The sequence below is a fragment of the Pinus tabuliformis genome, chromosome X, assembly GCF_031772625.1.
Source record: "Pinus tabuliformis cultivar Carrire ecotype Pingquan chromosome X, CPIR1, whole genome shotgun sequence".
Taxonomy (NCBI): Eukaryota; Viridiplantae; Streptophyta; class Pinopsida; order Pinales; family Pinaceae; genus Pinus; species Pinus tabuliformis.
The window spans coordinates 29,513-55,888 of record NC_142308.1 but is presented as its reverse complement, the minus strand read 5'-3'; the positions used below and the strand labels follow the sequence as shown (position 1 = coordinate 55,888).

Genomic DNA, 26,376 nt, shown 5'->3' with positions numbered 1-26,376 from the left:
AAGGGTTATGTTGACTATCAAATAGTGACAAGTTAACTTTTTGTTTCATATGTGGAAGTGCATAGTTTCAGATTTCCGACTATCATTTTCTAGTTTCTTATACATATTTATAGAATGTTAGTTCAGATGGTCTTGAATTCAAGACCAGCTTGAATAAAGCTTTTGAATTAGAAGCAAGAGTACAGCCTCCACAAAGGGCTTCCTCTTATCATGATGAGGCTAATGACCCCAGATTTATCATTACAGAGGAACCTTTAGTGCCATTCAATTCAGTGGCCTTCAACTTAGAAACCATAAGTGGGGGTATCTATTTGGGCCAAGTCACCTGGGACATGCACCTGGCCCCAGCTGCTGTTGGGTGCACTGCTTACATTCAAAAGCATGGGGCATATCACTTGGTAGAACTTGAGCCCTCTTGGGGTCTATATTAGCTATCCACTTTTGTCAACCCAGCAAGCCATCATTGACACAACTGTCTTTTTTAATTTATGAAACACTTACAAGTGAACTTCTAGCACATTCTCTTATTCTAGACTGAACTTGGAAATGCTGCTACCATAAGTAGTTCTGCATATCTTTCTCCATACAAAGGAAAGGCTCGTCCAACAAATGGTAATCCATAAATCACTATCATTATCCATAGAAATGAAAGGCTCATCTAACAAATAGTATTTCATAAATTTTGCCATGGTTTGTTATCATCATACTATATCCAAGGATAGCCACTAGCGGCCTTCCACCTCAAAGAATCCAGGAAGAGGAGTGGATTTATTTATTTATTTAATCAACCTCTAGATGACTTGAGACACTTTATATTGCAATGTATGCTTGATAGTTTCCTTTTTTATGACAAACTACACATAATCCCTATGTTATCCCTGATTGATGTATCTTAGGATTAATTTCCAGATGGTGATTAATCATCTGCCCTATCACTTGTGATTTGAAAGAACACTTGTTTTTCCAAACAGACCAACAAGACTTTCCTCAGCTTTCCTCAGCTTTTTGCAGTCCCCTTCTCTCTCTCTGTGCAATTGCAGTTCTTGGACTATAATGAAACATTTCCCTTCCTTTTGCAAACTTTTATTGATTGATATTTCCCTTCTTGCCAGTTGCTGCCTTAGCTTCCTGGCACTTCAAATGCTGAGCTTCTTTAGTTTCTATATATCTTGATGGATGTATTCTGTCCTTTGCTGTTGGCGACAAGGCTAGACTTCTTTGGTCCTTTCAGCATACAAATGTCCTCAAGGAGCCATGCAAAAAGCAAACAAGAGTCGACCATCAGTCCCATAATTAATAAGGCATTTGAGAATGAAATTATTTTCAGACTCAGGTTTCAGCATGTGGAGTCTGAAACAGGGCAGCCACTGAGAATGAACTTAGAGAACTTAGCAACAATCCTCATGAACAAACCAAGTTCCAGGAAATTATAATTTAACGCTGAAATGCAACTTACATAGAGTGCTGCGATGACTCTAGCATAACAAAGTGGAACAAACTGATTAAAGTTGTATAACAGTTTTTTCTTTGCAACAAATTTTGCATGTTATTATGTTTCTTTCAGCAATGTATTGATTATACCAAGATGAAGCATTTGAAAGTCTATAATACTGTTTTGTGCATGGGTAGGAAATATTGAAGGGGAGATAGGGATTTGAAGAATGAGGAAGTGGGAATTGATCAATGAGTTGGAGGTTGAGGACCCAGAAGGGATGATAGAGTTTTCAGCGGAAGATTTGACATGGACAGAAGTAGCAGGGGACCAAGTCGCAATTATTCCATATTGTCGACTTGAGGATTTTATAAGGGGAGAGCAAATGAGGGAACCCGCACCTACTCAATTTGTTGCAAAAATTCGAAAAATTAAAGATGTGAAGGATATCAAGAGGACAAATTATTCAACATATCTAGAATATGTTGTGTGAGTCTCTCTCTTTCTCTCTCTCTATCTATATTAAATTTTGATTTTAAGTTCACTATGTCAAACATGCATAAATATTTTATTTAATTTTTGGTGAATTGCTGATCGCAGATATAGGTGTGCCTATGGTCCAAATCGTGTACAATCCAGCAATGTGGCTGAACCTGGATCCACAACTAAGAAACGTCTTCCACGTCACAGCATCAAAGTTGGTTGTCAGTGTCACTTTATTATGCGACGACTTGCTATTAGACCAAATGATGCCGTTCTAATATATACAGCATGCAGACATATTGATGACAAAAATGTGGTTTGTCATGGAAATGAGGCAAATGACATGCCCAAGAAATTCAATTTTGCGCCGCATTTAACACAGCATATACGAACTATTGTTGAAGATTTGGTTCGTGATGGTTTTAATGCTACGATGATCTGGGAAAAATTTATCTTTGATTTAAGGTATGGATCTGGTGAGCTTTTCACAGGGGCACCTCGAGATTCTTTCATGACAAGAAAGGATGTGTCAAACATGTACAATAATATCAAGAGGTTAGAGTATGTGAAGCATGAAAATGATCCAATGAGTGTGGATTGTTGGGTTAGTGAGTGCCCAGAGAGCTTTTTCTTCTACCAACAACAAGATGTTGTTAAAAACATTCCTTTCATTATAGGCATACAAACTAAGTGGATGCTTTCAATAATGGTGAGATACTCACACAACAACATGTTATCAATGGACTCCACTTTTAGCACTAACAAATATGGGGTAAACATATTTACCAAAACTTCATTTATTCTACTTTATTTCAATGTCGTCCTCTTATATGCTTATAATCTTGTTTTCTTATTGTAATGTAGTATCAACTGTACACCATAATGGCTTTTGATGATCATCACAATGGGATTCCAGTGGCATGGGTAATATCATCACGGAATTGTACTCCTGATATTTGTAAATGGATGTCGCAATTATTTGCAAATGGGAAAAAGGAAAACCCAGATTGGCATGTCCGAGCTGTCATCACAGATGATGCAGCAGCGGAAATCGAGGCATTAAGGTGAACCAGTTTTTTCTTTTTAGAATAGTTAAAAAGCAATAATGTTCAAGGATATTCTCTTATAATGTTATATTATTTCAGGACTTGCACAAACTGTACACTATTGTTGTGTGTATGGCATGTCCGTAGAGCCTGGTTGAAAAATGTTGGAACGAAAGTCAGGGGAAAGGAAAATAAAGTCCGTATCTTCCGTGCTCTGGGATTAATCATGCATTCGTGTGAAGATGATGCATCTGTGCAACATGAAATTCAAAGTTTCTTTGATGAATTCAAAGAAGAAACAGTGTTTCTGGATTATTTTGCAACCAACTGGTTAAACAACAACAAGCTATGTAAGTTTCCTAAGGTTGCATTTTATCAATTTATTTTGTAATTCACCATTTTCTATTGTTTTTTCGCATCTAATATATGTTTTTTTTCCAGATATGTGGGCAAAAGCATATAGGGACTTCCCACATTCCAACCAGGATACTAATAATGCTATCAAATCTTATCACCGGTATCTAAAGCAAAGGTACCTCTGTGAGAAGAATAATGCGTCCCATAGAAGGGTGGATTGGCTGTTGCACCTTTTATTAAAAAAGGTTGAGTTGTATTACATTCACATGCAACGTCTAAAAAACGCTGGTTTTGTCCGAGCTTCAAAAATTGAGCAACAAATAAATTTAAGTAAGTGCAAAGCAAAGAATATCCCAGATGAAGATTGTATGGCTGATGGAAACAGGGAAAGTGAGTATTTGGTTCGTAGCCAAACTACGGCAACTCGTGATACATGGTATCATGTCATCTATAAAGGGCAGAACCTACACTTTTGTAATTGCAAATGGGCCCTAAATGGCAATATTTGCAAGCATATTCTAAAAGTTGAGATGGTAGTGACTAGCAAGGTTTCAAGTGGCAATGAATTGCCTAATGTCTATAGGTCTATTACAGAAAGACCTGGATATTTACTTGATTTAAATGAATCGTTTGCAATGAGCCCAGAAATTGAAATGAGCCTTCCGGCTTCTCCTTCCACTGATCCAACCATGGTAAGGCAAGATAGCGCCCTAACAATCGATGAGGAAATTGAACTTGTGATGTCATCAACTCATAAGATATTGAGGGGTTTATTACAAATAACACCCAAATCTTTGGAGCAGGCATATGCATTAAATGAATTGGTAAAAAATGTCAGCGAAGAGTACAATAATAAGAAATTTGATGTTCTAACTCCATCCAAGGTCACTACCAAGAGGCGACATAGTTTCTTGAGCCCAACAAAAAAAGGGGGGCAAAGTGTTCCTGCGTTGAAATCAAGAAAATGTGGACCACAGTTTCTAAAGGTTGGACGGTGTCGTGGAAGGAAAAGAAGCCTGAATGAACAATTGGAGATTTCTTCTACAAAAGAAATCAATGTGGACCACACATCTAGAAGGGTACAAGGTTCTATTTTGCAAAATACTGGTATGGAAATATTAATTGATCTACCATTTAATGTGAAATTCAAAACTTTAAGATAAGGCTAAACTTATACTCTAGATGAAATTCTGGATTGAAAACTTTAAGGTAAGGCTAAACTTGTACTCTATGGATGAAATTCTGGATTGTCAACTTGAAAGTGAGGATAAGCATCTACTTAATAGATAAAATTTTGGTTTCACATAAACTTATGTGAATGATCAGTAGCCCCTTGTGCAGATTCTGGAACCGGCATACCAGATAAGAATGTTACCCTTGAAACTGCCATAAGGGATTTCTCAGGCAAATTGGAAGGATCTATTTGTGAGGAAAACAGGGAGGCAGAGATTTTCCAAAGCTTCACTTCCCATACCTGCCATTGTAAATTTAGAATTCAGTTCTTTGACAGTAATAGCTCAGTTCTTTGACAATACTACTATTAGCCCTTAATGATACTTGCATCCGCAATGGAGGAGGAAAAAGATATTGGTTATTGAATTAACCATAAACAGCAAATCATGACAGATAAAAAGAGATCATCTAAACTATAGATGATTTAAAATGGTTAGTTTAGTTGAGGATACTGGACTTTCCAACAGAGAATAAGCTTTACAAATATTTATATAGGACAAGGCTGTGTAAGCATTCTTGAATTATGAGACTAGTAACAGAAAAAGGAAAAATGGTTACTTCAAGTTAAACTGATATATGGAGTGCTTGGAATTTGGAAATGACCATAATAGACTGTAGATCTTTTTAAAACACAAAAAAGCAATGTCATTTCACTGCACAAAAAATACAAATTTTAAAACCAATACGAAAACTGTTACAATATTGCCACTGAACCAAAACAAGTTTTCTTGATGCAAAGCATCAAACATAAAGATTACACATTTAACAAACAATCAAAGAAAAATCATAACCTTTGGGAAGAGGTTCTCAATGCATGATTGTCCAGATTTCAGATGCTAATCTGACTAGACAGCAAAAAGCCCAAAACTAATTATCAGCTTTTCCAGTTGTGCAAAGAATAAACTCAAATCCCTAAGCATAATATCTATTTTGATTACTAAATCCAAATATTCCAAGTAAACCTATAATGATGGATATGTTGCTTTTTCATTTTTCGATCTTCTTTAAATAGGAACCAAACCTGGAGCGATTCTGCAAAACTTTTGGGATGTACAGGGGTAGTCAATCAGCTAGCAAAAGACAAAACCAAACCTGGAGTGATTCTGCAAAACTTTTGGATGTACATTAGTCAATCAGCTAGTGAAAGACCATAGTCGCTGACAGCCTCCTTCGACAAACTGTATAAGGCATCTTCAAATACCAGACTATACTAGCTTAGAAATTTTTCCTGTTAAAAAGCACTATCTACTTAATTCATGTACCACACTTAACTGTCTGTGCTGGAATTCTGCAAAACTTTTGTTTTTGAAAAAACGGAAACTGCACTAATATGAATCTCCCTTTCCTTCAAAAGGTTCCCGGCTACAATGTGAATGAAAGCCATTCTACCAAGTAACAAGGATAGCAACTTTAGAGTACAGAACTCCTTGACAGGTATTAAGGCCGTGATTGGAGCTATTGATTGATCAGTCACAGCAAATAAGGGGACCTCTAACGCATGTCAGCCTCTACCAAATAACACATCTAAATTTTTGAAACTGTACTGTCCAGGAAGCTTTGTCTTTTCACCTATTGAATGTTTTGGAAAATGATCATCAATGTTTGTATGTCCTTCTTGCCTTTCCGAATGGCTAGTGTTCTTCCCAACCCTTGAACTTTTGTTGCTACCACTTCTTTTTAGGGGCCGTAGTGTCGTTTGCTGTAATTGAAGCACTGTGAGCATGCTCACAGCTATTAGTGCAACCTTGGCAACTACACCAGCCATTCTATGCAACGGCTCTGAATTCTTCATGAATTGGATACTAAAATTAAGAAAACAAGTAAGGCCATTCTGGCATTTGTTTGGTAAGTTTTTACTATTTTCATCGGTTTTGACATTTTTATTACAACAGACTGTTTTATTTGCTTCTCTGGTTGAAGAATTTTGATGAGCACTCTGCTAAATAAGGAGAACAGATAATTAGAAAAAAACACTGCAGGCATGCATTTGCCTCTGCTTCTCCTATGTAACTGTGCCTCCTCGTCACTGCTGCTGCTGTGCCCACATAGTCCTATTTGCGGCAGAGGAAGTGAGGACAGTGGTTCTGATGGAGCCGTGGAAATTTCAAGAATTGCTGCTCAATGCAAATTCAGAAATTTCACTTTAAACTTGAGGTTATTGAAATCTATTACCTGTAAGTTTTAGGGCTGAATCTGAATTTTTGGATCACTATCCTTGAAATGATTTGAAAGAAAGTTTGAAGGAGAGATGAAGCTGAACAGTAAAAGTGCATCAATATCCTTATAAATTTCTATATACAAACTGTATGCTCTTTTCTATTACACTGCAATAAATTAGAGGTTTCCATTAACATTTTTTAATAATAATAAGTTCTGGCTACTTAATGCGGATCATTCACAAGGCTGTGTAAGCATTCTTGAATTATGAGACTAGTAACAGAAAAAGGAAAAATGGTTACTTCAAGTTAAACTGATATATGGATAACCACAATTACATACACAATATTAGCAAGTGGATGTGCAACACCAGCTTGTAGACACATGAAGCTACTCCCCTAGGGACTTGTATAAATGATTATTTTTGGCCTCGACTGCTATATGATTTTTTTGGCCTGGACTGTTAGGAGTGAACATTCACCCTTGATTGTTTGTCCGAATCTACTAGAACTTAACATTTAGGCCCGCAAGTCACCAAACTAGTGCTCTGAGCATTGATCCCTGAGATTGTTTACTGTTATTTCATAAGATCACACTATTTACAATTGCTCAGATCCCTGAGATTGTTTACTCTGATTTCATAAGATCTACAGTACACTTTTTCCTTTTGGATAATGCTTGTATTTTGATTATTTATTTTTGGTTATAAATTTTGAGCTGACAACGTGTTTTTTTCTTTTTTGTTACAGCTGAAGCTCCTCCTGGTGCTTTGTTATTGCGTGAGGAGATCAAGGATCAACAGACCTTGGCTCAATCTACAGTTGCAACAATTGCTCAATCTACAGGACTAGTATCTCTGTCTCAATCTATTGGGTTACCTGTTCCTCTATCTATGAGTTCACAGTCAGCCAACAATATAAATTTTCAAACGCCTTTGCAAGGAGTCAAACAGAGTGAGTTGAAATCAGCTTCATCAATTGCTAAATCCAGTGAGGTCAATCTGGCAGGTGCAAAATTTACCTCAAATGTATCCCAGTCAAAATTGCTTGAGATTGTCTCCAGAAGTAACCGACTTATGCAATGGGCATCTGCCAAACCAGCTGAACATGTGCAACCTGTTTCAAGTGTCCAGACGACAACTTCTGGCAGCACTGGTTTTGATAGAAGGTTGGATGGTAATTCCAATTGTGTGGCCAGGGAACCATATGGTGATACAAAACTATCAGGCATTTCTAGTAGTGTTCCTCAATTTATTCAACAGCAGGCACCCATGGACATGCCTCTGTATATTCGTTCACAGCTGAGCTGGATGCATCCTCAGAATCTGTCATCTCATGCCACTTCTCAGGGAGGTGTAAACTCGATGTTAGAATTGCCAAATTCAACCACACAGAGTCCTTTTAATTGCAGGCAGATACCAATGGGAGCTGATACATCCCAATCTCAAAAACAACTATGGAAGTCTTTACCTTCAAAACAGCCTTCTCAACAGACATCTGAATTTTCAAATTCGATTCCACCAGATTTGAATGTAGAAAAACAGTCTCCAAGGTCTCCAGTTAGGTAGTCTTCTGGAATGCTGGTTGATTCACAGCCTGATTTGGCCCTCCAGCTTTGATTTATTGAGCATTTAAAAGGTTGACAGGGAACATAATTATGTGTGAATCTCTTGGGACAGTTTTGAATAACTTGAACTTCTTAGTGGTTGGTGAAATTTGTTGGCTAGTTAGGGCATTGAAACTGGTTTCCTTCTATTTGTATGTTTAACTATGCTTGTGGTTCCTTCGCAGGCAAACCAACTTGGTCTTTGTAATATCAAAAGCTCTGCATTTTTGCGACCATTGAAACAGTTCTGTTAATATTATTGGTTTTCAAAATTTACTTTGAAAAGTGGCATTGATTATTGTTCTTTTGTTGAGCCTGAGATTTAAAAACAGAGGTCATGGTTTTTGATTACTCAGTTGTTAGGACTGCAATCTTAAGTTGGGAAGTTGTGTTATCTTAACAGACTTGCATTTAGTAAATAGAGTAGCATTGATCATCTTCTAGAAACTGAATTAAGACCATCTCATTCTGATTAAATGGTTACTGGCTTGCTTGTGCTCATTTCTCATTGCTGTGTATGCTCGGATTAGTTTTCAAAATTTACTTTGGAAAGTGGCATTGATTATTGTTCTTTTGTTGAGCCTGAGATTAAATAACCAAGGGCATGGTTTTTGATTTTTTACTGCTAAGAATTGTTATATGTAACCCTTCATTTTCATATTATGGATTACTTTATCTTGTTTTATGTAGATTTATTTTTTTGATATCAGTCTACTTTGCAATTAAAATACAGCTATTAGCCTATTGCTGGGCAAATGACTTTACATGTTAGCCAGTTCAGACTTTCATTTCATGGGTGTATCTCTGTTTCTGATTTTGCTTAGTGTTTGCATTCTAATCTGGCATATACAACTTTGTACAAATCAAGTTTGCATTCTTAATCATCATGTTATTATGAGTACTGGATACAGAGAGTTCAAGAAATATCTCCCTCTGCAATATTAATGTCTCTGTTATTTATTTGTTCATGCTTATTATAGCAATTTGCTTTTGTATTCATGGTGATAGGAATGCGTATACTTCAACTAAATTACCGATTGTGATATGTGTAGAAGATCGTTTATATAGAGATAATTACATATATTAGCTGCTCGGGTGATAGGAATTTTTTTTGATGATGCTGCTCAGGAACAACCTCAATTCAGTGGAGCTGGTGGAATAATTTTCTTTAAGAGGTGCTTATTTTTTCAGTCTAAAGCCGGTCTAGAGAAAGAACTAACCATTAACAAAATTCAGAGTTCAATTAACAAATTTTCAAAGCTCGTGACCTTAAAGTTGACTCTCTTTCTTGCTGATGGAAAAATGTGTAAACAACATCCAAATTTATGTGATTCATAAATGGTAATAAACTAGATGAAGAGTGCATGCACTATGGAAAGACAAATGTTAAGATCGATTTTGAGGAAGTCTAGTTCATCACAAAACAATTTTACCATATTTTTTCAACATGTGTAACAGGAAAAGGATTGAGATGACAGATGGTCTTTCCAAAACTGTTAAAGATCCATTTTAAGTCGAGTTCATCACAACCAATCTCTTTTCAACATGAGTACAGGGAAAGGATTGAGAAAATAAGAAGTGTCCCATAACTTATTTAATCTTTTTTATAATTTCTTTAGGCAACAGAAAAAAATGTGTCCAATATAATAATAGACTTTGTAAAACAAATTTAAGCATAATCAATCTCCCCCCCAATGACATCCATTTATGTTTCCAACTATCTAATTTATATTTAAACTTGCCAATTAACCATTCCCATTTCTTAATTTTGAATCCACACAGTTTTAAAATGAATCCCAAGTAGTTGAAACCATCATCTATATGGTTGGAAGATATCCAAAAAAGCTACCTTATTTCCTCCAATACTGCTTCATCTTTTCCATTATGTATTAATTTTGACTTTGTTTCATTGATTAACAGTTCAGAGGTATCCCCAAATATCTTAATTCTTTTATGAAAGATGGACCATTCAGCAATAGAAATCTATCCCCCAAATAAAATATCATCTACGAACATAAGATGTGTTACCTATAGGTAATTGGAAACTCTGACCCCTTTGATGTGGCCTTTGTCCCATGAATCCTTCAATTTCCTGCTTAATGTGTCTATTAGCAGAAGGAATAGTAAGGGTGACAATGCATATCCCTGTCTCAACCCCTTATAGGCCAAGAAGAACTTAGAAGGTAAACCATTGATAACCACAACAAAATGTGTAGATTTAATACATCCCATGATCCATTTTGAGTTATGTCTACTCATACCCATTTTGATCAACATTAATAACAAAAATTATCAATCAATGAAGTCATAGGCTTTAACCAAATCCAAAGTAGACATGATTTATGATCTCTATATTTAATTGAATGGATCATCTCCTGTGCTATTCCAATGGTGTCTTGTATCTTCCTTCCTTCCATAAATTAAAATTGTTCTTGAGTAATAAAATTCGATAAAATCAATTTAACTCTTCTGGAAATCAATTTATATATCACTTTATAAACCCATTTACAAAGGGATATGGGCCTAAAATCAACAAAATTCTACAGATTCTTCTTCTTAGGAATCAATACAATAAACTTGCCATTTATGGCCCCCGAGATATATCCCATGTCATTATCTCTATATATGTAATTATCAGGAACAACCTCAATTCAGTGGAGCTGGTGGAATAATTTTCTTTAAGAGGTGCTTATTTTTTCAGTCTAAAGCCGGTCTAGAGAAAGAACTAACCATTAACAAATTTCAGAGTTCAATTAACAAATTTTCAAAGCTCGTGACCTTAAAGTTGACTCTCTTTCTTGCTGATGGAAAAATGTGTAAACAACATCCAAATTTATGTGATTCATAAATGGTAATAAACTAGATGAAGAGTGCATGCACTATGGAAAGACAAATGTTAAGATCGATTTTGAGGAAGTCTAGTTCATCACAAAACAATTTTACCATATTTTTTCAACATGTGTAACAGGAAAAGGATTGAGATGACAGATGGTCTTTCCAAAACTGTTAAAGATCCATTTTAAGTCGAGTTCATCACAACCAATCTCTTTTCAACATGAGTACAGGGAAAGGATTGAGATGGCAGATGGTCTTTCCATAACTACTTTCTGGTTGATTCCTGGTCGTTGGCACATTATTCAAGAGGAATGTGGTCTCTCAGTTGACTATTTTCATCCTTTTTTTCCTTTAAGTCGTCTGCTCTGCTCTATGTATGAAATGTATTCTTGCAGAAATTTATTCTAACGAAGTTGTGGATCATTAATGCTATTCCATGATAATGTGAGCATCCATGCACTGAGAGTGTAGCGTAATTATGCATGGAGGTTGATTAACCTACAAGAAATAAGAGGTCTAACATGAATGTTACTAAAGTTCAGTTGTGACGGTTGTCTCACCCAAATGTCGAAGAATGGTTATCATCAGACGACCAGAGGTTTGCAAACATGCTTGAACCTGGCTATAAAACAGTTGTCCTTAAAGAAACAAAAAGAGAATATGTGGTGAGTGCATATAGTATGGAAAGCAAGGAAAAGAAAGGATACATTACCTAGAATTGCTTGTGTGTTGCAAACCCTACTCAACAAAAATGCTTCAAATGAAGGAAATCAGATTGCTTGTGCAGATAGTTGTGTTGTTTTATGGAGCAGCTGCAAGTATGTGGATGGAATTAACAGGTGTAGATAACAAGGTAACTATGAGCCTTTGGTACCCTCCAAGTATTAATAGGCAATCATGAATGATGCTTGAAGAAGATTGTGCATACATATTATTAAGCTGAGGAGTTATAATTCCATGTCCAATAGTAGTCTAGTCAAGTTTGAAAAATATTAAATGGACATAATTAAAACCAATCAAACATTCACATATTCATATGCACTGAAAGCAATGATCCACACATTTGCCAACTTGTGGATGGCCTTCAGAATCACCAGTAGGTTAAGAATAATTAGTTCACCTCAAATATAATGTACATAATTGGACACATGAATTCAGTTATAACATGATTGGACATCCAAGGTGAATGATATTACAAAACCAAAAAAAAGTACATTAACGAGTACTTTACTGAAAGAACCACGGTATCAGAATCCCAATAAAAATGACAACCATGGTGTATACACATAGTCGAGACCTATATTGATGCTGATCAATGTTTGCCAATGGAATGAACGATGATCCTGAATCATCTCTGGCACCTGCATCTACACTTGAGATTGCTCCAACCATTAGATCAGAAGAGATTTTATGGATCTTCGCAACGTGCTTTATCGAAAAAGAATTAAATCGAGCACTCCAGATTTTTGCCTCTCTGTAGAGGGGCCTCAAATTGTCTGCGCGAACATTGTAGATGCCTTCCATGTGATTACAGATTAATTCTGAGTTTGTCAGCACTGTTATGTTATTCACCCCATTGTGTTTTGCCTCTTTTAAACCTGCAACGAGTGTAATGTAGTATGCTTCGTTATTGGTTGTCTTTCCCTGCACTTCCCATATTCTATAAATCACATGATTTTTTGCCCCATTGTGAAGGACAATTTTTAAAGATGCTGGACCCGGATTGGGGCGGCATGATACTTCAATGCATAGTGTCCACTTTTCCACCATTCCATGGGCTTAGAAGCACTGCATAGTGACAACAACAAAATAGATTCATGTTAGAATACTTTAACATGACAAAATATCCTGATTGAAATTGATTATTTTTATGCTACCTCAAGTCTGAATGCAGATCCTTGAAAAATAACAGAAAATACCATATCAGTGATAAGACTTAGAGGATGCACATCCTCAGCATCAGCAAGTGTCAGAGGATGAGTCCTCTACCACAATTTGGCTTGACAGCTCTTCAGGTTAATTTTGTTTGGTTTATCCTTCGGTAGATTAACTAAAAATTAGTTAATGGTTTGTTTGTGTTGTTGTAAAACTTTGAGAAAACCCATACGAAACAGAGAAGTAGAGCAACAGATCTCCCGCCCGAGAAAAACAAAGATCTCACCCTTCAAAACTTCTAACAGAGATATCACCATTCAAGACTTCTGCAGTGGAGAGCCCTACTCATACCCACCTTTCAGACACCCTACTGGTTTGAAGTTTGAGGAGGTAGGAAGATGAGCAGCAACAGCATTAGCAATGAGCAATGTGAAGGCATAGTAATTGTGGGTGGTGGAATTGTAGGGCTTTCCACTGCAGTTGCCCTTCAGAGGTACTTAATTTCTTCTTCTGTTCATTTCCCTGCAACTTTGTATCCGTTTAGCTGGAATAGGTCAATGGCTAATTCAAACGGCCATGTTTCGCAGCAACATTACACATGGATTACAATGGTCACAGTCAGAATATATTGTGCTCAATGTTGCATTAAAACACCAACCCAAAAGACCTGTAGGTGCATTTATTTGTTCTAACGGAAGTGTCCTGTTAGATCAAATGTAATTCAAGACAATTCAAACTGCCATTTCAAAATGTAGGGAACCGAATTGTGATATTGTAACAGCAAAACCATCAAAAAATTACAACGCCAAAAAGAAGCTGCCTTGTCAACATACAAATGTTGAACCGACAACCCCACCAGGTTAGGAAAATTGGATGCAGCAATGCATATACTTAACAAACATTGCAACCAAACAACGAAGTAAATAGTCACAGGATCTTCGAGACATAGTCTCCACCATTTTAAATCTATTTGACTGCCCACAGAAGCTTAACCCACAGCTGCTTAACCCGCAGCTTAAGTAATTTATAATCTGGAATTACATAGTCAGAGGGTCCTCAATTTCTGGCAATATATGCAGCAGTTATATGCACACAGGTAAGGGTCACAAGAACTTAGCCCATGGTTCCAATATTACATTTCTAAATTTGAACAATGGCAGGGTCCTCTTTCTCTGGAAATATATGCAGCAATATCTGGTAGTATATACAGCAGTTATATACACACACGCAAGGTCACATGGACTTAACCCATAGCTCCAATAAATGCTTTACATTATATTTCTGAATTTAAACAGTGATGGAGTCCTCTTTCTCTGGCAATATATGCAGCAATATGTGGCAAAATATGTAGCAGTATTGTGCAAGCAGACAATGGTCACGCTCTCAGTCAAGAGGACAGGTTGGAGAGGGCCAAACCACCGAGATAGCCAAAGTGCAGGGTACTGGCTAGGTCCTAGTAATTGATGTCTAACGCATAAGTGGTGAGAGTTCCATCATCGAGGCTATCAAATATGCAGCAAGGATTGCAGTAAATAGAACTAGTGACGAAGGGCTCTAGAATTGCTCGTTCTAACCATATGGGCAGCCATTAAGAAAACAAAATGATGAACAGAACCAATTCTTAACTACTCACTGTTGCAGTGATGGAGAATTTTATATTTATGGAGAACACGTTTGTTTATGGGTTTCAGCCCATCTCATTTCGCAGCAGACAAATAGCAGAGAAATACCTGCGATCGGATGCAGCGGATGGTTGCAGCGGATGCGCAGAGCAGTCTCCGTCGTAGAGCACGTTGCAGAGGACATGCGAAGCAGGATGCAGCGGTTGTTAGCAACGGATGCGCAGAGCAGGTTGCAGATCCATCCACGTTCGAAAATCAATTTTAATGAAATGGGCGCGAGGGAAGAGTTTCATTTGAAAATGGATCCCGTGCGCTGACGTGGATAGCGGGAAGCGGGCGGGCAATCGTTGGTGGGTCCCGGGTATGTCACCGGAGAATACAATGTCGCCCGCCGGAGTGTTTATGTATGCCATCCATATCTTGCACCACATACATAGCTGGCCAGCGCATTAATGACACAATATATGGCTGGTTAGCCCTTGCCGGCTAACCAGCCATATATTGTGTCATTAATGCGCTGGCCAGCTATGTATGTGGTGCAAGATATGGATGGCATACATATCCATAGGGATCGGACTCCGGCGGCCACTTCGCGTTTCCGATGACCCACGCGGGACCCACCCCGTCTCGTTCAAAAACCTAATTCTGGCGTCGGACCCACCCCGTCTCGTTCAATAACATAATTCTGATAACTATTTTCGCGCCACCATAACTCTGCAACCAGAACCAGTTTGCTCTGCAACCCAGTGCCCGCAGGACTGAAGCGCATTGCTGGCCACCGAAACTCTGCACATCCAGTACAAGCCGGACTTATAATATGGAACACAAGGGATTAGTGCCAGGCTGGAGTTGAGCGGGTGCAGCCCACCCAACCACTGTCTAACCCGACAAATAAAACTGGAGTGCCCAGACTAGGCGCCGGGTAGGAAAGGTCGGGACACGTCGACAATTCCTTTCGAAATCCTTTCATTGTTTATTTGGGATTTCAATCCTGAATCATACACGTGTAGTGTATTAGCGCTTGGCTCCGAGGGTTATGTTGTGAAGAATTTTGACTTTGGGGCTATAGAAACTCACTTGAACTCGGTGGTTTTGTTAATCTTCTTTTCTAAAGGGAACCAACTCCTAAGGGGGGATCAAATTTAGCAAATCTAAGGGCCAATTTGAATCAAGAAGTATTATTTATATTATATGTATTTCACATTTCTATATTTAGATTTATTTTTATATTTATTTATAGGTTTATTAATTAAATTTATTAAGTTTTTATATATTTGTTAATTATATGTTTTTAAATATCATGGTTATAAATATGAATTATTAAGATTCATCTTAACTCGAGATCTACCAAGCTCCCAGAAGGATCAAATCTCTCAAGATGCAAACTCTTCTTAGTGTGCAAAGGTTGAGGAAAAATTTGCACCTAGAAGATTTTGATTCTTCTAGTCCTTAGTTAAGATGGCTCTATGCTTGTTCTTAATATATATATATATATATATAAACTTTTTAATTTAATTTTTTCACGTGATATACGTAGCATTAATAGATATATAAATGAGAAAAAAAATATTTAATGAGGAAATCACATTGTAATATTTTTGTCGTTTCGAACTAACGAGTGTGGTTCATCACGACAAGATGAAGAACCAGATCATGGCTATAGGTTAAATAGGGAGAGCAAATCTTCCAACAACTATATTTGACTAGGAAACAACTATATTGGACCGGGCAATTTGACTGAGAAATGGCTAAATTTGACTGGTCAACTTGACCAGACCAAGGGAGAGAGAAAGTTATTAATGTTATTGTTATATTCATTACCAACATTTGAATAAAAGTAAAGTTTGTAAAATAGTTATTACTATTATAATTAAATTAACATGGAGGTTTTTTTTTTACACCACCCAGCATCACTCATTAATAACCTAAAAATAGCTAATATGGAATACTAATTAAATGAAGATGTATCTTATGAAATAAAAAACATTACATTAAATATATGTAAATATATGCATTCTGAATTTAGTGTAAATATATAAATAAATAGTTAATAAGTTATTATGCTTTTATTATTTTATTATTAATATTATAGATAGAAATTGTAAGAAATAGACCTATAAGAAACAAAATCAAGGATATAATAAGGATTAATTTTGTTTTTTATAGGTCTATTTCTTACCATTTCTGTTTATAATATTAATAATAAAAGCATAATAACTTATTAACTATTTATTTATATATTTACACTAAATTCAGAATGCATATATTTACATATTATTGATGTAATGTTTTTGATTTCATAAGATACATATTCATTTAATTAGCATTCCATATTAGCTATTTTTAGGTTATTAATGAGTGATGTTTGGAGGTGTAAAAAAAAAAAAAACCTCCATGTTAATTTAATTATAATAGTAACAACTATTTTACAGACTTTACTTTTATTCAAATGTTGGTAATGACTATAACAATAACAATAATAACTTTTCCTCTCCCTCGGTCCGGTCGAGTTGACCAATTAAATCTAGTGGTTTTTTAGTCAAATTGCCCAGTCCAATATAGTTGTTTTCTAGTCAAATATAGCCATTGGAAGATCTGCTCTCCCTCTTTAACCTGTAGCTATGATGTGGTTCTTCAACTTGTTCTGACAATGAACCACACTTGTTGGTTCGAAACACGTCGACAAAAATATTACAATGTGATTTCCGCCAAAATATTTCTCATTAAACTTCATATGGATCAAAAAATTTAAATTAAAAAAAAATATTGTAAATATTAAATTTTAATATATTAATTAATTAAATTTAAATATAAAGTTTTAAAATATAATAGTTATCCATATAAAATATCATTTTAAATTATGTGTTTTTTTGTGTGTCAAGGTTTGCACGTTCATTATATCAGGAAAGTATTACATCTAGAATGGCTTTGTGTAACACAAATTTAGAGCCCTGAGATTATTGAGATTTCTCCAAATCAGAACATCCGTCACGACAAAAATTATGCCCAAGTTATCCAGAGAGTAGGGACCTTTGCTAACCCAGTACCAACTATAGGAATGCAAATATGATTGAGTGTACATTTGGAGTAGTTCCAGATATAAGCAAAAATATCCGGTTCAACTAAGTTAGGGTTGGGTCCGTCTTTGAGAAGACAGGTTACCTGGCACTGCAATGATTTGATTATAGTTTTTTTTAATTTATTTTAATATTTGAATTTCATTATTGTATAAATTTACAAATATTTTTATTTTAATTATTTTGAAATTAATAAGTTGCTTTTATTAATTAAATTAATTTTATATTAAAATAAAATATTTGGAATAATAATAATAATAATTTTTGTAATAATAAATAAAATAACTTTTAAATTATTAAAAAATATTAATAATTAAAAAAATATATTAATAATTTTTATAATTAAATGTTTAAGATATTATAAGTTTTTTTTTTAATTATAAATAAAAATATATCTTTTTAAGAATCATTATTTATATAAAATTATTGGTAAAGTTTTGGTAAATTTTCTTATATTTTAAAGATATTTAAAAATTAAGTAAAGTTTTTCGGTAAAAATCATATAAGAGAATTTTTGGCCAACTCCTTTAGAACCAACAAGTGTGGTCCATCATCAAGACCAGATGAAAGTGTGGTTGGTTCATCATCAAGACCAGATGAAAGTGTGGTTCATCATCAGGACCAGATGAAGAGGCAGACCATGGGAAAGGCTTAAATAGAGAGTAATGTAGAAACATAATTCAAGTAACGGCTATATTTGAACAATAATATTTAAATTATAATATTAATTTATTAATATTAAAAACAAATATTATTAAGTAACGCCTATATTAAATGGTTAGTTTTTGAAAAATAATATTTAAATAACGATATTAGTTAATTAATTTATTAAAAATATTAATATGTAATGGCTAGTTTTTGAAAAATAATATTTAAATTGTGATTTTAGTTTATTAATTTATTAAAAACAAATATTAATAAGTAACCGCTATATTAAACTAGTTTTTGAGAATAATATTTAAATTAATAATAATCATAATAATAATAATAAATAAATAAAAAGTCAAACTTTAAAAGAGGGGAGTCAAAAATTATAAAAACTAGTGAAGACCCTAATTGAAACAAGATGATTTCATAAATAAAATAATTAATGGAAATAAAATAAAAATAAAACAAAAATATACACAACTATATATATATATATATCCAAAGAAAAATAATTAATAAATACAATGGGTTGAACAATAAAATATGGGGCTCAGGCCTATTAATTATTTTCCTTTAGATGACTATATATATATATATATATATATATTTCTATTTTTATTTATTTCTTTTTAATTTTAATTTAATTAATTAATTTATATATATATGAAATCTTAAAAATTGGAGGTCTAGTCCTTATCCCCCACATTCACAAGTTTTTCAATCAAGCGATCAAGCAAGGGTTCTCTAAACCGTGGACTCAAAGCCTCATTATCCCTAGTTTTAAAAGTGGGGATACAAATAACCCCTCTAATTATCGGACAATTATGATCAGCCCTCTCCTAGCCAAGTTATATGGTATTATTTTGGAAAGGAAGTTGAGCATATGGCTTGAAAGTGAAGGTAAGTGGGCTAAAGGCCAAGCGGGTTTTAGAAAGCAACACTTAGTAACATACCACCTTGTTATGCTTAGGATCATTATGGAGGAATGTCGCAATGATAAATCCAATCTCTTTTGTTGCTTTGTGGACTTTAGAAAGGCTTTTGATACAGTTCCTAGAAACAACCTTTGGAACAAATTTGAAGAGTTAAAGGTTCCTTTTGAGTTGAGAGTTTCCGCTATAAGGTTATACGAGAATGTAATTGCCAAGTTAAAAAGCAATGAGGGGTGGTCGAAATATATTAAGTGTAATATCAGAGTTAAACAATGTTGCCCCCTCTCCCCTACCCTATTTGGCATTTACATCGACAAGCTAGAAGGTTGTTTAGAGGAAGCAGGATGTGCTGGCACAATCTTAGCTGGGATAGTCATCATCCTTTTTCTCTACGCTGACAATATTGTTCTTCTCACAAGGTGCCCATTTGATCTTGATAAGCAATTTAGACTTCTTAAGGATTTCTGCTCTACCATGGGTATGATTATTAACACTGACAAAACAAAAGTTATGATTATCAAATCCAAGAAGAACACTTATGCTAATTTTATGTATGACAATAGTAACTTGAAGGAAGTGTCTTCCTACAAGTACCTAGGAATTGATATTCATCACAAGCTCAAATGGAACTATAGCATTGAGAAAAGGATTAATGGGGGATGGAAAGCTTATTTTGGTCTTGAAAATAATTGTAAAACGACAAACCTCGTAATGTGGGATAGAAAGAAGTTCCTCTTTGAAACTTTAGTCACTCCGGTTATCTTATATGAATGTGAGGTTTGGGGTTGTAGCATCTCTAGAGAATCCTGGAAAAAGATTGAGCAAATCTAGAAGCGTTTTATAACATATAACCTCAAAATTAAAAGCAACACACCCTATCATATTCTCCTTATAGAAGTGGGTCTTTCGCCTATCGAGAGCCTAGCTATGACTAAGCTTTTGTTGTACAAGCACAAACTCAATAACATAGGAGACCATAGACTTCCTAAGCTAGCTTTAAATTCCAGCCAAAACCACCTAAGGCTCAAATGAGGTTGGTATAAAGACCCCAGGACCTGGTTAAACCATTGGGAGATTGATGAGAATGTTGCATTGCAAAACATTAATAACATAAAAAATATTGTTACTTCTATGTTCAAAGAAAAAATATGGTGTGAGAAAGATTTAGCAGCTAAAAGAAAATTAAGATATTATAAGGATATCATCAACCCCACTCTAGAAGATCAAAAGTATCTCTCTGTTTTAAGTAGCTCAAAGAAGAAAATTAATATAGCCAAGATGAGAACGAACTCTCATGAGCTCCATCGTGAAATGGGTCGTTGGGCAGTTCCTAAAACACCATGGATGGAAAGGTTATGCCATCTCTGTGAGAATACAAACATCGAGGATGAAAATCACTTCCTCTTAAAGTATCCCGCGTACAACCACATTAGATCTCAATTTCAAAATCTTTGTTGCAATATTAACCTTCCTAGCCTTTTACGATGTCAAAATTATAGTGAGCTCGGGAGGCTTCTCTCCAAAATTTTTGAGCATAGAAATAAAATCTTAAATTAAACTAAATAATTCATTTTTTTAGGTCTGATAGACCAAAGTTTGGTCTCAATGAACGTTAACCATCATCATCATCATCATATATTTTTTGACTTGTGTATATTTTTGTTTTGTTTTATTTATTTTTTATTAATAATTTTATTTTATTTTATTTTATTTCCATTAATTATTTTATTTATGAAATGATCTTGTGTCGATTAGGGTCTTCACTCGTTTTTATAATTTTTGGCTCCCCTCCTTTAAAGTTTGACTATTATTATTATTATTTTCCACGGAAAAAAATCGGACTTTCTATATATATTAGAAAGTCTCATAGCATATGCATTGCATTACAAATCAACTCTTGATCTCCTTCAGGTGAGGGAGAAAAGCAATCACGGCTTCCTTGGGTACCCATAAGCATCCCTAAGGCTGCCAAAGCAGAAAAACTTCTTCTCAAAAAGAGGGCACTTCCAGTCTTTCAAATCTCCCAGCATATCACCGAAACAGAGATAAGAGAAAAAGACAGAAGCATGCCTTCATCATCTGAAGAAGCAACAGACATATCAAAATGTATATTCCTATAGAGATCGGCAGTAGGCACTATTCCGGTCTCAAAGTTACTTGAAAAAACAACACAGAAATTTTTTTTTGTGAAAGTTGTGTCAACAGGCCTCCTCATATGAGGAAAACAACCCTCAGAAAAGTAACATAAATGAGATAGTCCATAGTTTTGGTAGAGAGACATAACATATTATATGTAGTTCGAAATAAAACTAAAATAACAGCAACAACATGATATTAAGTAGAACATCAAAGCAGAACAATGTCATCCGAAGACTGTCTGGTCAATAGGATTGATCACCCCCTTGTCCATCTATGTTACTGACCAGGTCCCCAAATCTTGTTGTACACATGTTTTAGATAAGTTATCTGCCTCCTAGTTTCTTTCCCTGTAGATGTGGCAAACAGTGATTTCATTAAAAAAGCTTTTGATATGCAAAATCTCATTAAGCAAAGGAAGCAAAATATAATTTCTGCAATGTTGAGTCCTGTTGAACCAATTCACAACATTCTTTGAGTCACCAAAAATCTGAACCTGTCTCAACTGTTTCAAGGAAAGCCAGCAAAGAAGGTGATGTAAAGCCTTGAGCTCAGCAAAATTATTAGTCCCCTGCCCAAGGCCAATTGAGGCACGAAAAGATTTTTCAGGAGTAATATGAATGACCAAACTTGCTCTGCACCGTCCATTTAAGTCTGCAGCCCCATCAAAGTAGGCCCACGGAACAGATTCCCTAATAAATTTAGTCTGAATAAAGCGGTGGATGGAATGTCCAAATGGGGATGGGATGCTGTCGTATATTGCTGCCCCTTCCATAGCCAGTTTTCTAATAGGGAAGGGAAGGTCTTTGAAAATTACTTGGTTCCTTGCTAGCCAAGTGCCCTAGGCTATCAGGAGAGGGATGGAGCGGACTTTGTCATCAGAGGCCTCCTGCCACCACCAGAACCATGCTTGCTAGATACTGTCTCCTTCCCACCTGAGGGGAGAATTCATGAGTCTCAAGGATTCAACCCAAAGGCTGACATTGAAAGGGCATGTGAGAAATAAATGCGTTGTTGATTCCTCATTTTCTTTGCAAAGAGAGCACCATCTCGGGCCTATTTTCCCCCTTTTCTGTAAGAAATCCCATGTTGGCACTTTTTTTTGAAGGATGCACCAGAAGAAAAGTCTGGTTTTTGCAGGGCATTTCAACTTCAAGAGAAGTTTTGACCACCATGCAGGGTCTTCCCAAACTTTTTGGGACATCAACCATTTGTAGCCCGTCTTAGGTGAGTAGCTTCCTGTCTGTGCATGGACCCAAACTAGCTCATCCCTTGCTTCTGAAATCCGGACAGAGGAGTTTTGGAGGTCCAAGACAAAAAGGCTCCATTCCTCCCTCCATCTCTCCTCCAAATGAAGGTCAGCTTCTGTCAACCACCCTTGTCTCCAAATGGTAGTAGTCCTAGGATTGGCCACCTGATTCAAAAAAAGATATCCCCGTTCAGTTAAAAATAATTTCAGATCATGAGATAAGGCATATCTTTCCGAGCACCCAACCCAGGGATCACATCCAACCCTCACCCGAGTACCATCCCCCACTTTCCATGCAATTCCTTGTTCAATAGTGTGACCCGAAGCAACTACTACCTTCCAGACCACCGAGGCATTTTTGGAGGACTTTACAGGATTGCGTACCCATTCCATTGCAGTGGCCGGAGCTATGTACTTTCTTTTTGTAATAGTGGACCAAAGAGAATCAGTCGATATAAGTCGCCATGCCAGCTTGGCTACTAAGGATTTTGAAAAAAAAGACAAATGCTTAATTCCCCATCCTCCCCATTCTTTCGGTCTCAAAATCTTATCCCATGCAACCCAGGGAGTCACATGTTCTACTTTAGATTCGGCCCATAAGAATCTGTTACATAGTTTGTCTATGGAAGCTAGTATACCTTTAGGTACCCACATGAGACTGGCCCAGTGAACAGGAATTGCCATCAGAACTGTCTTTATTAGGACCAGCCTCCCTGCTCGAGACAACATTTTATGACTCCACCAATTTAGTTTCTTTTCTATTTTTATCAGGAGCCATTTCCAATCCTGTACCCGGTAAGTATCAGGTTTCAACAAGAAGCCCAAGTATTTAAAGCTTTCCTGCAAAGATTTGATTTCAAATGGAAGAAGAGCCCCTACTCTGCCACTTTCCTCCAAAGACATACTCGATATTGTAAGGGTCGATTTCTGCTCATTGATTTTAAGACCTGTAGCTTTAAGAAAAAGGTCCAGGATGCTCTTTAGAGCTCTACAGTCCTCCACACTTCCATTGCTGAATAGAATGATGTCATCTACAAAGAGCAGATGGGTTACCCACAGATTAACAGCCACTTCAATTCCTCGGAGCTCTCCTTGTCTTTTTTCCCTACTAATCATCAGACTCATCCCCTCTGCGGCCAACAAGAAAAGAAGGGGGGACAAAGGGCATCCTTGTCGCAGCCCTCTCTCCGGATTGAAAAAATTTGAAGCTGCTCCGTTGATTAATAAGGAGATAGAGGATGAAGTAATGCAGCTCATAATCCACCTTACAAAATCGAATCTGAAACCAAGGTGAGTCAACAGAAGGCGCAAGTACATCCAACTTATTCTGTCGTAGGCCTTTGATAAATCAATTTTAACAATTGCCCCTTTCTTTCCATTCCTCTTTAAACTATGCAGGGTTTCTTGAGCAATTCCCACTGCTTCATGAATCTGTCTTCCATCCAGGAAACCAAACTGCTCTGGAGAGATGTGCCTAGATAAGAAGGGTTTCATCCTGGAAGCAATGATTTTAGCAATAATTTTATAGACACAGGTGCATAGGGAAATAGGCCGAAAGTCATCGAAAGAGGCTGGCTGATCAGATTTGGGGATTAGAGCCAGAAAGGTTGAGTTGAAGGGTTGATAGATAGATCCAGAGGATCTCGATTCATCCACAACTGCAGCCAGATCATCCCCCAGGAATTCAAAGAAATGAAGGAAAAATTCCACTATCCACCCATCTGGCCCAGGACTCTTGTCCTTCTGCATATCCTTGAGAATGTCCTCCACTTCCTGTTTAGAGACAGCTTCCATAATAGAGTCATTGTCTTCTTCCTCAACATATCTTGGAAAGAATTGAGCAACTCTGATGACCTCCGCTATGGATACTTCCTCCGGGGCTTTGAAAAGATTCTTAAAGTGGTTTACACCTAGAGAAGCCAGTTCTTCAAAGGATTTTGCCATTTCCCCGTCCTCTTTTTTCAATTCCCAAATTGTATTAGCAATCTTTCGGCCCTTTGCATAATTCTGGAAAAACTTAGAGTTTTCGTCTCCCGCTTGCAGCCAAATGGCTCTGCTTTTCAATCTCCAGCTTTCTTCCCTTAACTGGAGAAGTTTTCGCCGAGATGCTTCCAACTCTTTAATTCTGTTTCTTGAATCCAAGGACTCATAACCAGATCCATCCGAGTTTTCCAACAGATCTAATTCGAAGTTTATACTTTTGAGCTCCTCTTCTTCCTTCAGTTTCTTCTGATGCGCCCATTCTTTTGTCGCTTGCTTCATTCTCTTAAGATTGTTCGACAAGTGGATGCTTCTGCTTCCTTCTTCATTATGATTGTCCTTTCTCCATGTATCATGGAAAAGAGCTTCAAAGGATTCATCCTTCAGCCAGGATGAGTTGAATTTAAAAGGGGTTCCTGGTTTTTTTGCATCTCCTTTCAATTCCAGGAGGACCGGGAAATGATCAGAGTGACCCCCTTCCCCGACCCAGTGTCTGAAAACTGATAGAAAATCCACCAGAGGCTCACAGAGAAGGAAGCGGTCTAGTCTTTTGCCCACCCAATCGACACCGAGGCATCTGTTTCTCCAGGTAGGGCGCAATTTGATCAAAGGAGCATCGACCAGGTGGTAGGAAGCAATTTAATTCATGAAAAAAACAAAGAGGGGGTCAGAGTGGGAATTAGCACCCCAAGATTCCGAATCCCCCAAAGAGAAGTTCAGGTCACCTCCAATGATGAGTAAGGATGGGAGAGGCAAGACAGGCTGAAGAAAGAGTTCCAGAAGCGTTCCCTCTCCAGACAAGGCCCATAGATATTCAGGATAAGGAAGGATATACACAACTCTCCAGAATAGAGTTCCATTGCCAAATAGTTTTCAGAACCCCAAGATGAAACTTCCTTGAGCTTCCTCATATTGTAACCTATAACTACACCCCCCAACCTGCCTTCAGCGTCGAGAGCTGAGAATGCCCACCCAGGCAAAAACTTTTGAAGAGTACAGATAACATCGTCACTTTTCCCCAATGTTTCTTGGAGGAGAATAACATCAGGGTTATAGGAGTGCACAAGGTTTTTGAAGGCTAGCTTTTTCGGCAGGCTAGCTAAGCCTCTACAGTTGAAGGAAAGTAGAATCATCAAGGAACGGGGGGGGGGGGGTGGTGGCTCCGCTCTAAGCACCCTAGGAAGAGTTTTCTGCTTCCCGTCAGCGATATCAATGACAACTTTGAACTGGGCTTTTGAGAGTAAAGATTTTCTTCCCCTTAACTTCCTTGGCCCAATAACCACTGGGTCCAAGGCAATTCCTCCTACAGCCTGTCCCTTACCCTTTCTATTGGCCAAAGGGCAAAGATTATAAGGTGGGTTATCCAAGATATGAACACATGATTCAACAAAAGTAATAGCAATCTCAGAGGGATGTAAGGCATCATCAGAAGGAAGGGAGACCGAGATAATAATACTATCAGAGGAGGCTTTAGATAAATTCAGCGCAGAGAAATCATTTAAAATCTGCCTGGAGGGACCAGGCCTTTCTGAGAGAGACTGTAAAGAGATTGCAGAATAACATTCGCAAAAAGGAGGAAAAGAAGACGTACCCACCATGGACGCCCCAACAAGCTCATCAGGTAAGGGAGCCAGGGTGGCCGGCGGATTAATCTGAGCGGCAGCTGCATTTTTACCATCCAAGAGGTGTTCCTGCTCCATTAGATCGAT

General features: G+C 36.7%; 1 protein-coding gene across 1 annotated transcript; it reads left to right on the top strand.

The window, feature by feature from the left end:
• Window positions 1-6,517: 6,517 nt before the first annotated feature.
• Window positions 6,518-8,598, top strand: LOC149137962 (uncharacterized). The gene is made up of 2 exons (XM_089448701.1): window positions 6,518-6,725; window positions 7,458-8,598. Exons 1-2 carry the CDS (start codon window positions 6,533-6,535, stop codon window positions 8,273-8,275), a joined length of 1,011 nt encoding a protein of 336 aa, XP_089304827.1. The 5' UTR covers window positions 6,518-6,532; the 3' UTR covers window positions 8,276-8,598.
• The last annotated feature ends 17,778 nt before the right edge of the window (window positions 8,599-26,376 follow it).

What these genes read in the sequence shown, in the direction of transcription:
- LOC149137962 (XM_089448701.1), top strand. Translation starts at nt 6,533, where the DNA reads ATGCATTTGCCTCTGCTTCTCCTATGTAACTGTGCCTCCTCGTCACTG. An exon ending in GTTATTGAAATCTATTACCT is followed by an intron (nt 6,726 to 7,457) that starts GTAAGTTTTAGG and finishes TTTTTGTTACAG; the next exon opens with CTGAAGCTCCTCCTGGTGCT.